This window comes from Oryza brachyantha, chromosome 8, assembly GCF_000231095.2.
Source record: "Oryza brachyantha chromosome 8, ObraRS2, whole genome shotgun sequence".
NCBI lineage: Eukaryota > Viridiplantae > Streptophyta > Magnoliopsida > Poales > Poaceae > Oryza > Oryza brachyantha.
This window is the reverse complement of record NC_023170.2, coordinates 14465180-14479932: the sequence shown is the minus strand read 5'-3', so window position 1 is coordinate 14479932 and position 14753 is coordinate 14465180. Positions and strand designations below refer to the sequence as shown.

General features: G+C 43.8%; 2 protein-coding genes across 2 annotated transcripts; both read right to left on the bottom strand.

Moving 5' to 3' along the window:
* Positions 1–1208: 1208 nt before the first annotated feature.
* On the bottom strand, positions 1209–3143 carry LOC102709950 (alpha-amylase isozyme 3D). The gene is made up of 3 exons (XM_006659431.1): positions 2975–3143; positions 1890–2828; positions 1209–1808 (listed from the first exon to the last, which is right to left on the bottom strand). Exons 1-3 carry the CDS (start codon positions 3071–3073, stop codon positions 1527–1529), a joined length of 1320 nt encoding a protein of 439 aa, XP_006659494.1. The 5' UTR covers positions 3074–3143; the 3' UTR covers positions 1209–1526.
* A 3343-nt stretch (positions 3144–6486) lies between these two features.
* LOC102709669 (alpha-amylase isozyme 3E) lies at positions 6487–8364 on the bottom strand. The gene is made up of 3 exons (XM_006659430.1): positions 8164–8364; positions 7089–8027; positions 6487–7000 (listed from the first exon to the last, which is right to left on the bottom strand). The coding sequence occupies exons 1-3, from the start codon at positions 8251–8253 to the stop codon at positions 6719–6721; spliced, it is 1311 nt and encodes a 436-aa protein (XP_006659493.1). The 5' UTR covers positions 8254–8364; the 3' UTR covers positions 6487–6718.
* Positions 8365–14753: the final 6389 nt, after the last annotated feature.

Genomic DNA, 14753 nt, shown 5'->3' with positions numbered 1-14753 from the left:
CTAGATTGTACTGCTAGTATTAAGTTCCCCTTTAAAATGCAGATGGAAAAACATAGGACCATCAAGTATGAAAAACATAGAATTTTTACAGGAATTTAATGTAAAACAAAAGTACTGATGTTTGAATGGACCGGGATTAAACACATGAATTAGGGGAGAGAGATGCACTCGTAGGAAAAAAATTATGAGGTTACATCTCAGGCTAACTTTTCTCCAAAATCTCCATGTCTTTAGCTATCCCATAGACATTCCATAGGATTGTACCCTTTGTTTCAAAGGATCAGGTAGAAAATTTTTCTATAGGATTAAAATCCTACAAATTTCATATATTCTATCTGTAAATTACAATGGTCCCAAATACAATTTTTTGTAGATATGCTCGATGAAAACTGTATAATGAAGAAATAAGGTCAGAAATTCCGTTGCTAGCTTTCTTAATGTCTACTCTCCCTGTCCAAGAAACTTTTTGGAGGATAGCCCTTTTGTTTAGGCTTGTGAGCTTCTGCCTCCATCCTAGAATAAATTTATCATTTTAGTTCTTAGTTCTGAATTAAAAAATGAGCCTAATCTAGGACGGAATTAATAGCTTATAAGGTAAAAGGTCTAGCTTAAACAATTGTGCATATTTTTCGTTGGATTTTTTCAATCTACTCTTATACTGCTGATCTAAGATCTATATTCAACTAGTTTATTTGACTTATTTAAAATAGACGTAGGATTCCACCACTGTACTAAGGGCATAAGCAATGTATAAAGACTATTTAGTCTCTATAAGTGGGACCCACTATAGGTGATATTAGTTGTAGCAAGCTTCACAATGTTTATAGATATGGTAGAAAACAAAGTGGGTCCTAAATAATAAAAAAAACGTTAGAACATTTATTCTTATGGGTACCCATATGGCGAAGGACTAATTTAGTCATTAATACTATAATAATCACCCTCACAATGTATAAAGACAACCTATATGAGATCATTTATTGTATAATGACCATTTTTTGATACACTGTGGATGCTCTAGGGACTTAAAAGCAAAAAAGTTAGCTTAAAAGTCTAAGCCAAAACCTGTGGGGTAGATTAAATGAGGGATGGTTTCAGATGAAAAATTTGGTGCGGATGTTCTTATATTTTGTGCAAATTTATAACTCTGCATGTCCATAGATTTGTAATAATACATTTTAAGATAAAAGGATAACTTTATTGATCTCTTAATTAGTGCACCAAGATAAATGATCTACAATTCATACATATGGAGAATAACTTTACCATAAAATTAACACTCACCGGTGCAGTAAGATTTTACTGCATCCTGAGCCTGACGTACTTCTCAACGATTACAAACTACAAGTAGTTTCCATGATACAAAGTTACAAACATAACCTAGCAAGCTACATATGCCCGGCAATTGACCGGGAGATCAAGCTTGGTTCATTTATTCGAACGCTACAATCGTGTACAGAAGTAGATTTAGGAATTAATTAGAACCCGTAATTGAGCTGCAAAAGCATAAGACAATCGGCAAATGCTCATAGGTGGCGCCCAGCCGGGACACGGAGGGACCCCTTCTCCCAGACGCAGTAGTCCTTGCCGTGCACCGTGGGATGGAAATCCGACGGCACCACGTTGCCCACGTCGTACCTCGGCCCGATCTTCACCATGACCTTCTCGTCGACGACAGCGACGTAGGCGTCGGCGTCGGCGACGAGGATCCGGAGCTTGCTCCCGGCGTGGATGCCGTTCCTCTCCCTGATCGTCGCCAGTGCGATTATCTCCTGCTTCAGGTTCCAGTCGAACATGTGGTCGTAGAACTGACACACGCAAGAAATGATTGATCAGAGAACGTTGTAATGGAAGGTTGCTTGCAATGCATCCATGGTGGTAGTGCTTACGATGCAGGGGACTCCGGGGTGGGTGAGGATGTAGGCGTAGCCCTGCATGACCTTGTCGGCCGGGAACGGCCACAGCTTCTGCGTCGAGCCGGTGTCGTGGTTGTCGACGAAGGTGACGGCCTTCTCCGGCAGCCACCCGATCATGCCGGCGGCCTTACCGTTGCCGTCGCGCAGCCGCCAGAGCTCACCCTGCACGCCTGCCTGCAGTAGGCCCTTGGTGGTGAAGTCGAACGTCATGGCCGGCCCGCCGACGGCGTTCACCCAGTTCACCAGCTCCTGCCGGCCCTGGTCCTGGTTGGTCGATGGCTTGCCGTCGCCGTTGTAGCTCAGCGAGTTCCATATCTCGGCGACGACGAAGCTCGGCTTGCAGTTCTCGACGTATGTCTTGGTGATGGCCGTGGAGTATCCCTTGGCGAAGTCGAGGCGCCAGCCGTCGAAGCCGACGTCGGACTTGAGCCAGTCGAGCCAGTCGGTGAGCTCCCGCTGGACGCGCGGGTTGAGGTGGTCGACGTCGGGCGCCGCGGCGAACCCCTCGCCGGTGTCGCGGTGCCCCGTGCCGTCGGAGTACTCCGTGTCGTCGCTGCAGATCATGCTGGGGCCCCAGTCGAGGCGGTCGTCGGGCGTCCCGCCCTCGAACACGCAGTACACGCCGCGGGCGTCCTTCTTCTCGGCGCACCGGTGGTTGATCACCACGTCGGCGACGCACTGGATGCCCCTGCCGCGGAACGCCGCGATCAGCGACCTGAGCTCCGCCGCCGTGCCGTACCTGGACGCGTCCAGGTCGTAGAGCCGCCCCGGCATGTACCCCTGCGGCGACACCGAGTGCGACGGCGGCGGGAGCCAGACGTGGGTAACGCCGGCGTTGGCGATGTCGTCGACCTGGCCTTTGAGCGTGTTGTACCAGCCCCCCTGCTGCTTCCACGACTCCCAGTTGAAACCCTGCATCCATACAAGTAGGTAACCCTTTTATCGATCGATCACTGAGCCATCACACGTGACATAAATATCTTCAAATTCTAACGTCTTCTTCAGCCAAAAAAAGAAAGACCCCATTCCAACAGAAAGTGACGGCTTGCACGTACTACCTGGAAGAGAACTTGTCCTTGTGCCGAGTTACATGTCAAGCTGCAGAGCACCACGAGAAGCAGCAGCAGGCACAAGCTGCTGCTGGTGTAGTTCTTCATCTTTGCACACTGTTGCTGTAACGCTGTAGACAATGGATGATGTGTTGTTGTTGTTGTTGGTGGTGGTGCGTGTCAGTTCGTGGAGAACGACCACGTCGTGGGGGCAGTATATATAGAACACCGGGGGCACGTTGATCGAGGCACGGGGGAATGTTCAATTAATGACGTGGATAGGGATAAGGCAATGAAGCATCGCCACGTAGGCGCCGCGTCGGCCGTCGGCGGCAGCGCGGGGATGCGGCGGCGTGATCGCGACGACCCTGCCTGCTTGAGACGGCGGCCGGCGGCTAAGCTTCTCACTTCCATCCCGGCAATCCCGTCATGGAGGAGAAGGCATGCATTCTCTGAGCTTCCGTTCTTCAGAGTTGAGAGTTCAGACTACAGGGGAAACAACGTAGTAGCTACGTATTCAGAGTTGAGGTGTCGTGTAGCCTCTTGACTGGCCGCCCTCTCGTCATGTTTGTACATGTGGCACGTCCTGCTTTGCTTTAAGACCATTATCCGTGCAAATTTTTATTGTTGCGTCACAAAAAAAATTTGAATGGATGGATAAAACAACTGTTCACAATGCACAATTTCACTTCATAATTTTAAATATCACTTAAATGTTACATCCGAGTGATCAACACGAGAGATGTAAAAATATATGGAGATATACAAATTTATTTCCAGTGGAGATTTCAATTCAGTTTTATGGTCTAGATAACTGTATACCCCAAATTTCATTCTTATGAAACTCAACTATTCTATATCATCACAAATTCTATATCACATCACTATTTTTGCGTATGCGGCATATCATTTAATAAAATTTAAACCTCCAAAAAAAAATCCACCTAGACTGGCCTAATTACTGACATGGCAATTCTATCCACATCTCGATGTGACCGTAATCCAAACCTCGAAACGGGAGAATCAGATAATGCTGGAATCAATGAGTCCGAGTTGTTCATCGTCATCAGCCAATGGAGCAAGCCGGAAAGAGAGACCGGTTACCTCATGGATGAATTAATGTCAGAAACTCAGCATGTATACTCTAATTCTATACGAATGTTACTCATATAAGTCATAGCAACCAAGTTCACTGCAAATTCCATATGAGCCGCCATGAACAATCCATATGGATAACAGGATAAGCTCATAAGCTACATGTATGTGTTTGTTGATGAATGCGATGACAAAGTTTATCACAAACTCCATCTGCAGCCGCAATGAGCATTCAAGTCATTGAGATGCTAACTTAGGAGCAGCTGATTTCTAGCACGGTCTAGAACGCTCCAGATGGCGCCTTTATCCTCTCTTTTTCTTCAGAGTAGTTAATCATTCTGATTGGTGACTGCTCGTAGGACTAATGACTTGAGGCTTTGGGCAAACTGGGCTCATGCTGAATAACTTGAGTGCAGATCAAGATTATTTCAAAATTTTAGGCATCTTGCACGTATATAGATACGTTTCACCTTCAATCTTCGTTTACGCACCAAGCCAAAGCTTCAAGCTTTGTTTGAAAAATTAGGCTGATTCAGAGAAAAATATTTGAATTCTCCAAGCAATGCGAATCGAATAGCACACAAATAGCAGTGACGTGTGCTCAACTGCTGATGAAAACTGTTAGCGATCTTACGAACATTGGACAAATGAACAGCCCATAGAAATATAAAGCCCGTTTATCCAAGATTAATCTGGTATAGCCCACTTGATTCAAGCCCAATATCGTACATGGCCCAATATGTACGAAATAACTCTGATGGGAGGCCTAGTAGCATTGATATCGGGCCTTGATGGGCTGCACCGTAGCGATCCAAAGTAGAGTAGATCTTTCTGAAAGCCAGGTTGTAGCAGGCCAAAAGTTGCAAAGCCCATGATACCATTCTTAGTTCTTACTCTAACTAGTTTGTGTTGACCAGCCTGATGGCTGTACAAATTCGTGCAGGCTGAGATGTAAGGCCCACGTCTGTGACGAGCCTGCGGCCTATCTCAGTTGGGCCGAGTAAAAGAATTACGGAGTATGAAGGAAGGATAAGCGGCCTCTTTAGTTGGGCTGGAATGACATTTTGAAGAATGTGTGGCCTATTGCGTTTGGGCCTGCTTAGGACTTGAGTTTGTTCGGAATGAGAAAGTAATGGAGCTACGCCCCATGTTATTGGGCCGAATTACCGAGCTGCAGTCTATTTGAGTGAAACTTTTGATCCAAACCTGATGCTTACTGTTATGCAAATTTATCATTGATGATGAGTATCAGTGGCGAATCTAGAATTTTAGCTAAAGGTATGCCTGCTTAAAAATTGGCATATATAATGAGGTAAATCTATTTTAGCAAATCAATAATAATGGTAAAATTTACAATATGATTCAATATACATACACTAAGTAACATGAATTTGTATTCAAGTGAATTTTTTTTAGAAAACATATGCCAGAGCATACCTGGCATACCCTTTGCCTATGCCCCTGATGGGTATTCCCTCCGTTTCACAATGTAAGACTTTCTATCATTACTTATATTCATACGGATGCTAATGAATCTAGACACATATATAAACTATATACATTTATCAATGAATGAATTTAGACAATGTTAGAAAGTGTTACAATATGAAACAGAGATAGTAGATAATTTACTTTCTTGAGGACCAATGTGAATCGAAGTTTTAAGAGCCTTGTATATAAAGGGGGCGGATGCGATGTTTGTGGTGGATGCATTATTTAATAATAAAGAGAGCTCTATCCTATATACTTCTGGTGTATTTTAATAGACGATACAGTTGACTCTTTGTTACAAATTTGATCATTCGTTTTATTTAGAAAACTTATGTTATTATTATTTATTTTCTATGATTGAATTTGTAACCAAATAAATTTTAGTTATAAGTTAAACTTTTACATATGTGGATAAATTTTTTAAATGAGACGAATATTTAAATGTGTGAAAAAAATCAAAAGCATTATCTATTAAAATACGAAGGGAGTATTTGTATTGATGGTCTACTTTTGTGATTTTCTTCACGGTGATATATATCTTCTCAAGTCTGTTCTTCTATGGGGTCTGATAATCCACATTATATCTCTACTTCTATGGGAGAGAAGGAAAATATCCGATAATCCCCTAATAGACTCATTGTTTGTCTTTTTTAGAAAAAAAACAAATGACCTATTCGCAAAATAAAAAATAAAAATTTATATACGTGTTTATAGTTATTTAAAATTCAAGGTGGTAAAATAAACTACGATAAAAATTTCTAAATTTTGTTCTAAATTTAACATTAAAAATTTAAAATTTTAGCTTATAAGCATAGTAAAAAACGAAAATACTAGGCTGCAGTCGTTGATTTACAACACTTACGGAAGTCAATGCTAAAAGCCGAAAAGTGAGAGTAAAAAAAGTGAAGACCAGCAAATGCTTGCCACTCTTTTTTAGGATCAGAACAAACCGTACTAGTTAATTCCATCCATCCTACATTTCTGCAGGACTAACAGAGTACATTATGCTTTACTTATTTCCGAAGAACGCTAGTTATAACGAAGCGTACATCGAAGCTCATACACATATCGCAGCAAAATTGCATGATTCGTAGCTAGAGCGAGATACTTTTGTATACATATCTAGCGTTGCAAGAGCAGTGATGCAACTAATAATTGATTAATTAGTTAAGGCCTTCTACCGGCAGGAACCCTGAGGCTGTGCTTCTCCCAGACGCAGTAGTCGTTGCCATGCGCCACGACGTGGAAGTCGGAGGGGATGATCCCGCCGGCGTCGTACCTCGGCCCGAGCTTGGTGATCACCCTGCCGTCGATCATGGCGACGTAGATGTCGCCCTCGGCCTTCAGGATGTCCAGCGTGCTCTCCGGATGGATCCCGTTTCTCGACCGGATCGCGGCCAGCGTGGCGATCTCGTGCTGCAGGTTCCAGTCGAACACATGGTCGTAGAACTGCATTTTTTGTGCGGAGAAGCAATTGATCATATTAGCTGTGTGATCGTAAGAAAGGTATCGGTGAGATCTGTGGCGATGTTCTTACGATGCATGGGATGCCTGGGTGCGTGAGGATGTAGGCGTAGCCCTGCATGACCTTGTCGGATGGGAATGGCCACAGTGACTGGGTGGAGCCGGTGTCGTGGTTGTCGACGAAGGTGACGGCCTGGTCCGGCATCCACCCCATCAAGCCGGGCGCCTTGCCGTTGCCGTCGTGCAGCCTCCACAGCTCGCCCTGCACGGCCGCCTGGAGAATGCCCTTGGTCGTGAAGTCGAACGCCGTCGCCGGCTTGCCGACGCCGTCGACCCAGTTCACCAGCTCCTGCCGGTCGGCGTCCTGGTTGGTCGACGGCTTGCCGTCGCCGTTGTAGATGAGCGAGCTCCAGATCTCGCCGACGACGAACGTGGGGTTGGTGTTGTCGACGTAGACCCTCGCGATGGGCGCGGAGTAGCCCTTGGCAAAGTCGAGGCGCCAGCCGTCGAAGCCGAGGTCGGCCTTGAGCCAGTTGAGCCAGTCGGTGAGCTCCCGCTGGACGCGCGGGTTGAGGTGGTCGATGTCGGGCGCCGCGCCGAAGCCGGCGCCGGTGTCGCGGTGGCCGCGGCCGTTGGAGTACTGCGTGTCGTCGCTGCAGATCATGTCGGGGCCCCAGTCGAGGCGGCCGTCCGGCGTGCCGCCCTCGAAGACGCAGTACACGCCGCGGCTGTCCTTGTAGTCGGCGCAGCGGTGGTTGATGACGATGTCGGCGAGGCACTCCACGTTCTTCTCGTGGAACGCCTCAATCAGCGACCTGAGCTCCGCCTCCGTGCCGTACTTGGACGCGTCCAGGTCGTAGAGCCGCCCCGGCATGTACCCCTGCGGCGACACCGAGTGCGACGGCGGCGGGAGCCAGACGTGGGTGACGCCGGTGCTGGCGATCTCCTCCACCTTCTCATGCAAAAAGTTGTACCACCCACCTTGCATCCTCCACGACTCCCAGTTAAACCCCTGCGCAACAAAAACACGAAAACCAAGCTCATCATCAAATGATCAAATCATTCTTGTTGTTAAGTACGTACATCATTTGCTTCTGCAGCATTAACCAAAACTTCAGCAAAGCGTCAGACGCCAGTGACTAAGCTACCTGGAAGAGAACTTGAGCTTGTGCTAAGCTCGACGCCATGCACAGCACAGCGACGAGGGCACAACACACGGTGACAGAGTGCTTCCCCATGGCTGCAGCAAATGCAACCGCAGTCCAAAGCTGCTTCTTCTCCAAACGAACTAACTTCTTTCCTAATGGCTGGCCAGCAAGTAGCCAACCCTTCTCCAAAAGAGAGAAGAGCTCGTGTGATCGATCGATGGATTGCACTGCCAGAGCTCGATCGATCGCCTCTATTTATAGTGTCCAAGAGGATGAGCACGGAGGTTACATGCTCGAGGCAAATTAAACACGACCCCATGAATGCTGTCCGATTCACGGATAAGCACCATGGATAAGGTGGTTAGCTCCCCAACGGAAACGAGGGTACGTAGCCTGGACCCTTGGAGAGCGCCGCCCCTTGAGCCGTGCAGCTACCAACGCCTCGCCCCCGTCACCGCGCCGATCGAGGCGCGAGCTCGCGCGCGCGGCGCCACGCCATTGCCATGCACGCGTGGAGCTCTCTCAGCTCGCGGCGATCATATCGTCGTCGATCATACGGGCGATACGTTGATAAGGCAGGCAGAGGAGAGGAAGAGTTGTGCGTCATCGGCGTGATGAATCTGGCACCGGCCGGGAACCTTTCGGTTCAGAAAGGAGATATCGGTGCAACGAACTGGATATATGTATGGTTGCATGTGCTTTTGATCTTGAGATGTAACATTACTAATTTAATTCGATTGGAACATTGTTGATTTACATAAGGCCAAGTGTGCTTTGTCGGACACATTTACAGACTTGCCAAGATTTATCAAGACGGCAAGCCAAACACACCATTACCAATATAACCCTATCAAATTTGACGATTACATAACTTTTCGCTCTCAAAACTGTGTATTTTATGGTCTCAAACCAAACATGGCCTAACTTTACTCTATCTTACTGAAATTTAGTAATATCAAATTTGGAACGCAACTTCTGAACGGTTGGATCGGAAAAAAAATTATGGTTCTTAAAAAATAGCTAGAGATAACAAATTTTTAGCATAAAGTTTTGATATCTCAAGATATGTTTGAGATTTAGCGTAAAAATATATGTTTTAGGGCTTATTTTAACCTTTTTGAAAAATATCTTAAGATATCAAAAATTTTAGCTCAAAATTCTGATACCTCAAGATACTAATTTTTTGAGATTTCTTAACATTCTTTAGAAAATACCTCAAGATACCATATTTTTTAGTGTAAAATTTCGTATCTCGAGGTACGATATATCTCAAGGTATTAAAAATTTTTGGTACCTCAAAATACTTTTCAAGAATAATAAAAAAAAGTTGTTTTACCATCCTCAAAAAAGTATCTCAACGTATCACCCTTTTTAGTGTAAAAGGTGTGGTACCTTGAGGTACCAAAAATTTGTATTAAAATTCTTGGTACCTTGAGATACTTTTAAAACATAATAAAAAAGCCTAATAAAAAAACCCTTAAATTATTGCATTGAAAAGTATGATATCTCGAGATACCTTTCAAGGAGAGCTTTTTTAATATTTTTGGAAAAGTACCTCAAGGTACCACCTGTTTAGTGTAAAAAGTGTGGTATCTTGATATACCAAAAAATTGTACTAAAATTTTTGATACCTTAAGGTATTTTTCAAGGTTGATAAAAAATCCCTTTCTCTCGTTGTTTTATAACAGAAAGTATGGTACCTACGTGCTGGTAAAAAAGAACTTTAATTAGAATATACAGATACACATCTCAGAGTTAACTCTAGTGCAATGGCCTAGGGAGTGAACCGGCAAGAACTTTGGAAATGCATGAACGCCGAGCTCGTTCTTGAACCGGAAAGAGCCACGTACGGATGCCTGGACTCCACCGATGACAAGACGATCCAAGCAAGCTCCCCCTCTTCCTTCCTTGCTGTTGATCGACGTGGCCGGCCGCCTCGAGCGCACGGGGGGTCGAGGATGCTTCTTGCCTAGGACGTAGAACGAAGCTATCGTGGGAGACGTTGGGTGATCACACCGAGCAACTGAACATGATCGTCGCCATCGAACTTTCCTGATGCTGTTACCGTCGGCTAGCTGCGGACACCTGCACAACTGCACGACGTCTGAGCCAAAATCTCAGATATATATATGTGCCAAATAGGACGTGTTATATTACGGGCTAGCGCTAACACTCGTGCACAGTTTACGGCCCAAGCACGGCCATGGCCCGTTCACCGTTTGGTAGTGGACCGTGCCGGCACGACCCATGTAAGCCGTGTCGTGCTTAGGCTGGCACCCTGTCATGGCGGGCCACCACGGACGACGCGTTTCTAGAGTGGGCCTAAATGGCATGGCCCAATCCGTAAGGCACGATCCATTTTTAAATAATTTCTTATAATTTTTCTATTTTCTATTTTCTCCCCTTATTGTTATCATTTTTCCTATAGTTTTTGCTATTTTTTCATCTCTCCCTTTTATTTATCTTTTGGTTTTTTGGTAGAGGTACAACAGCTGATAGGCTAGGTCTAGCTCTTGAGCCATTTTTGTCCCCTAGCCATATCCCTAAACATCAAACCTTATTCTTAGACCGTGCATATCATGCCATAAAACTTGGGCCAATATAGCACGACCCATTTCACCGAGAGAGCCTGATGGGTTGTGCTTTAATGGGATGTGCTTAATCGTACTTGGGTCGGATCGGGCCGTGCAACCCATTTAGCCACCCATAATCTTAGAAAACGATCGTGTAGCTGTCGATGCTTATGTAACTATGTTCATGAGCACCACATCGACAGCACCAACGAGCTTCATGTCATCGATGGAGGCCTGCCTTCTGGACCGGAGAGGTCGAGTTCAGCTGGCAAATCACAATCTTGCCTTTGACGTTGCTAATGTCCACGGACCGTAGATATTCCGGTTCTTTGAGAAAAATAGATGATATTACTTGCAGCATTGACCGCCCTCACCCAAAGGTTGTTGGTGAACATATGTGTCTTTCGCGTAGGACTCGTTGACACATGAGTTTCACTATATTTTTTTTATACGTTTGACTAACATGTGGTTTCTATATTTTTTTTCTAATACCACGTAAGCATCACATCATCGTCACATTGGATAAAGATCATGTCAAACGCAGCCACCACAAGAGTGATTGTTTGACTTATTTGCAAATGAAAAATAATTTATGAATAAACTTTTTATATACGTGCTCTTTGTGATCTAAAAGCCAAACCTAAAATAATACGATCAAAAAGTTCCAAAATCAACCTCAAATTTAAAGTTAAAAATTTAAATTTTAATTTGTAAGCATAAACATAAACAAATAAACAGGGAGTGTACATCTGCGAAAACTGTGTTCTCAATAATACCGAGGGACATGGTTTACCCTGGCTTCCGAAGTTGGGGTGCTCTATCTGGTTTTGCGATTGGGAATTTGAAAGTAAACTCAATCCATAGATGAGTAACGTGGAATGGACTTTTTCCCATCGGGAGATCATGTGTCCACGTAGCAGAACATTGCTGATTCATGGGCCGGCCGTAAAAGCCCATGCGCTGTTTGTCCGTGAGTAGGCTACAGGCCCATCAAGTGAACATACATGACATGGCCCGCTAAATTAAACGGAGCAAACACAGGCCGTGCCGTAGACAATGAAGCCTTTTCAGCACGCCAGAACAAGATGCCCGTAATGTTGTTTTTGGAGTGATGTCACTTGGCTAAGCCTCTCGTATTGTATTTGGCATCGATTTCACTAGGTTTTCTTTAGACTTTTCAAGCCCTATATAATTCAGAATCTAGCCATAGCGTGGGCGACTACAAGTCTATTTAGGAAGCTTCTGTCAGTTGTAGCTTCTCACAGAATCTCCATAAGTTAGAAGTTCTCAAACAGTATTATGCTTCTATGAATCTAAAGTTAGAGAATCCACAAAATGAACTAGAAGATAGAAGTTATGATCTAGATTCTGAGGAGCCGACTTCTCAGCGGTTACTTCTTAAAATCTTAAGCTCTCTCTATACAATCCTTACATCTTCTTCCTTGTCTGTCCAACACGTGGGCAATCTCCAAGCAGATAAGAGCTGTGTGCATGGACTATGGTATTGTATTTGGCATCGATTTCACTAGGTTTTCTTTAGACTTTTCAAGCCCTATATAATTCAGAATCTAGCTATAGCATGGGCGACTACGAATCTATTTAAAAAGCTTCTGTCAGCTGCAACTTCTCACAGAATCTTCATATGGTAGAAGCTCTCTCAAACATTATTAAGCTTTTCAGAATTTAAAGTTATAGAATTCAGAAAATGAACTAGAAGCTAAAAGCTAGAAAACCTAACTTTTTCAGATTTTAAAAACTGACTTCTCACCGATTTCTCAGAATCTTAATCTCACCAAATAATCCCTTCATCTCCTTTCTTGTGTGTCCAACACGTGGGCAATCTCCAAACAGAAAAGAGCTATGTGCATGGACTATGGTACCATGTCAGCATCTGCATGATTGACCGATCGATCGATCAATTTACGCAAGAGATTCGGAGGGGCGTGCCTCCCTTTTATTTAGAAAGAGCTAGGTTAGTGTGTGTGTATGTGTACCCACGACGGATGAACAGTCACCTTAGTTGCTCGCTTTGCGCCTCCGGATCCTTGCAATGGCGACCGGGCCTCCGAATCCAAGAGCTTAATTAGCAGGCTCTGATCCTAACAACACTCTCGAGAGGCATATGCCTTTTGTCGATCGTGACGTTTAGCTGAAGCAGCAATGCGCCCAATCATGGGATGCAAGCGTGTTACTGCTGGCCACTTGCGTGTTGATAATAATATATTGATAAATGTTTCGTATTATAAGATTTTTTAGTCTTATCAATTTATTTATATACTAATAAATTTAGATACATATATACTGAGATATGAATGATCTAGCTAAATATATGAAATTTATAATATATGAAACAGAAGGAGTAATATATACAGCCACCGTAGCAACGGACTGATTGATTTGTGTGACTGGATCATCGATCGGCTTGTGCAATTCTCTTCTCCCATGAACAGTACAAACAAAAGGCTTTTGGGCTGCATACATGGACAAAGCATCATCAACTAATAGCATCTCCAAAAAAAATAACCATTCTATTTGCCATACTTAAATTTAACAATTTTGTAAAAAAAAATTGTCCTTTAAAAGAGCGACTATTTGACTCATTCCTCCACTGGCAAAATTGCTATCTGTGGGTCCTATGTGGGTGGGACTCCTTTGTCATCTTCTCTTGCTAGGATTTAAAGAGTGGGGATGGAGAGTCTCTTAGAGATGGTCTTAGAATTCGAGTTACCAAAACTAAAATGAATGACTAAATTTTGATTTGAAAAGCGTCAAAATTTAGCCAATCTCTTGTGGATGCCTAGCTGTGATCATGTGCGAGCTCGATCGGTGCGGTGCCTCCATGGATGCAGAGCTAACAAAAGGCGCACGCAAAAGGGAACTGAAAGAAGAAGCTCTGCATCCTGCAAATCAAGATGGTAACGCACGAGAGGGACTGGATTATTGGAATTTGGAAAGGGAGCCCTTTTCCTGATCCTGCATGCCTTTTCTTGGATTCCTCGGTACGTGGCCGTCTACAGTCTACTCGTCTTCGCTTTCTTCCTCCCCGCTCCTTTCGCCTGCTCCTCCGTTAGCTCGATCGTCGCCTTCTTTTTTTTCATGGTGTCAGCTGTCAGCACGAGTGCGCAGTGTGGGCAGCGGCAGCTCCTATCCTGGCAATGGATAGGCGCATACATCGATTGTCAATCTGGTTTGGCTAAGCTCAGTGCAACCTACAGACTAGTACCCGTCCTGTCGTTTCGCTCTCGATCGAGCACTCACATTGCAAGATTTTGCAGTTCCTCGTCCCACCATTTTTTTTTATCAAATGATCATTTTCTTTATGGCACGTTATGCCACTGAAAACGATCCGGAAACGGACGAAAATCACCTTTACTGTTTTCGTTTCCGTATTTTTTTCAGAATCAGAATCGAAATCGAAAACCTCAGATACAAAAATGGGAAAAATATGAATAGGATCGAATACTGTGATGGAAATTTATCTCATATAAAAACCCTCAGACAGAGTTTAAGTTTTTTTTAAAAAATAATAGATCAAAAATTACGAACATTAGCAACTAAACGTACCACTTTTTATCGTTAGAACCAAGTTCATAGATGACTTTGTTAATAATTGTCTCCATGACAGATAAATATTATAGTTTACAAATTATTATAAATTAAAGTTCACATATCATATTACAAAGTAAAATGCCTATCATACAAGTCACTTAAAGTAAAGTGTTTTATGTATATGTCTTGGCTAGCTAAGGACTTAAGGTTAACTTGCTAAAATAAGTTGGACAATTTGGGCTAATATTGTTGATTTAGGGAATATGAGCTTGTAGAAATTCTAAGAAAAAATTTAATAAGTTTCTGAGAAAAAAATCCAGAAAGTTTATGAGAAAAAAATCCGAAATGTTTCCGACTACTTCCGATTTTTGACAGATAGCGCCCTCACCTAATCTGTTTCTACTTCTGAGAAAAAAATCTGAATCCATTTCCGTTTCCGATAATTTACAAAAACGTTTTGACCGAAGA

Excerpts from the sequence above, each read along its gene's own strand:
- LOC102709950 (XM_006659431.1), bottom strand. The coding sequence starts at position 3,073 with ATGAAGAACTACACCAGCAGCAGCTTGTGCCTGCTGCTGCTTCTCGTG. Across the intron at positions 2,829-2,974 it reads AAGGACAAGTTCTCTTCCAG|GGTTTCAACTGGGAGTCGTG; the intron begins GTAGTACGTGCA and ends GTATGGATGCAG. Across the intron at positions 1,809-1,889 it reads ACCCCGGAGTCCCCTGCATC|TTCTACGACCACATGTTCGA; the intron begins GTAAGCACTACC and ends TGCGTGTGTCAG.
- LOC102709669 (XM_006659430.1), bottom strand. The coding sequence starts at position 8,253 with ATGGGGAAGCACTCTGTCACCGTGTGTTGTGCCCTCGTCGCTGTGCTG. Across the intron at positions 8,028-8,163 it reads AAGCTCAAGTTCTCTTCCAG|GGGTTTAACTGGGAGTCGTG; the intron begins GTAGCTTAGTCA and ends TTTGTTGCGCAG. Across the intron at positions 7,001-7,088 it reads ACCCAGGCATCCCATGCATC|TTCTACGACCATGTGTTCGA; the intron begins GTAAGAACATCG and ends CAAAAAATGCAG.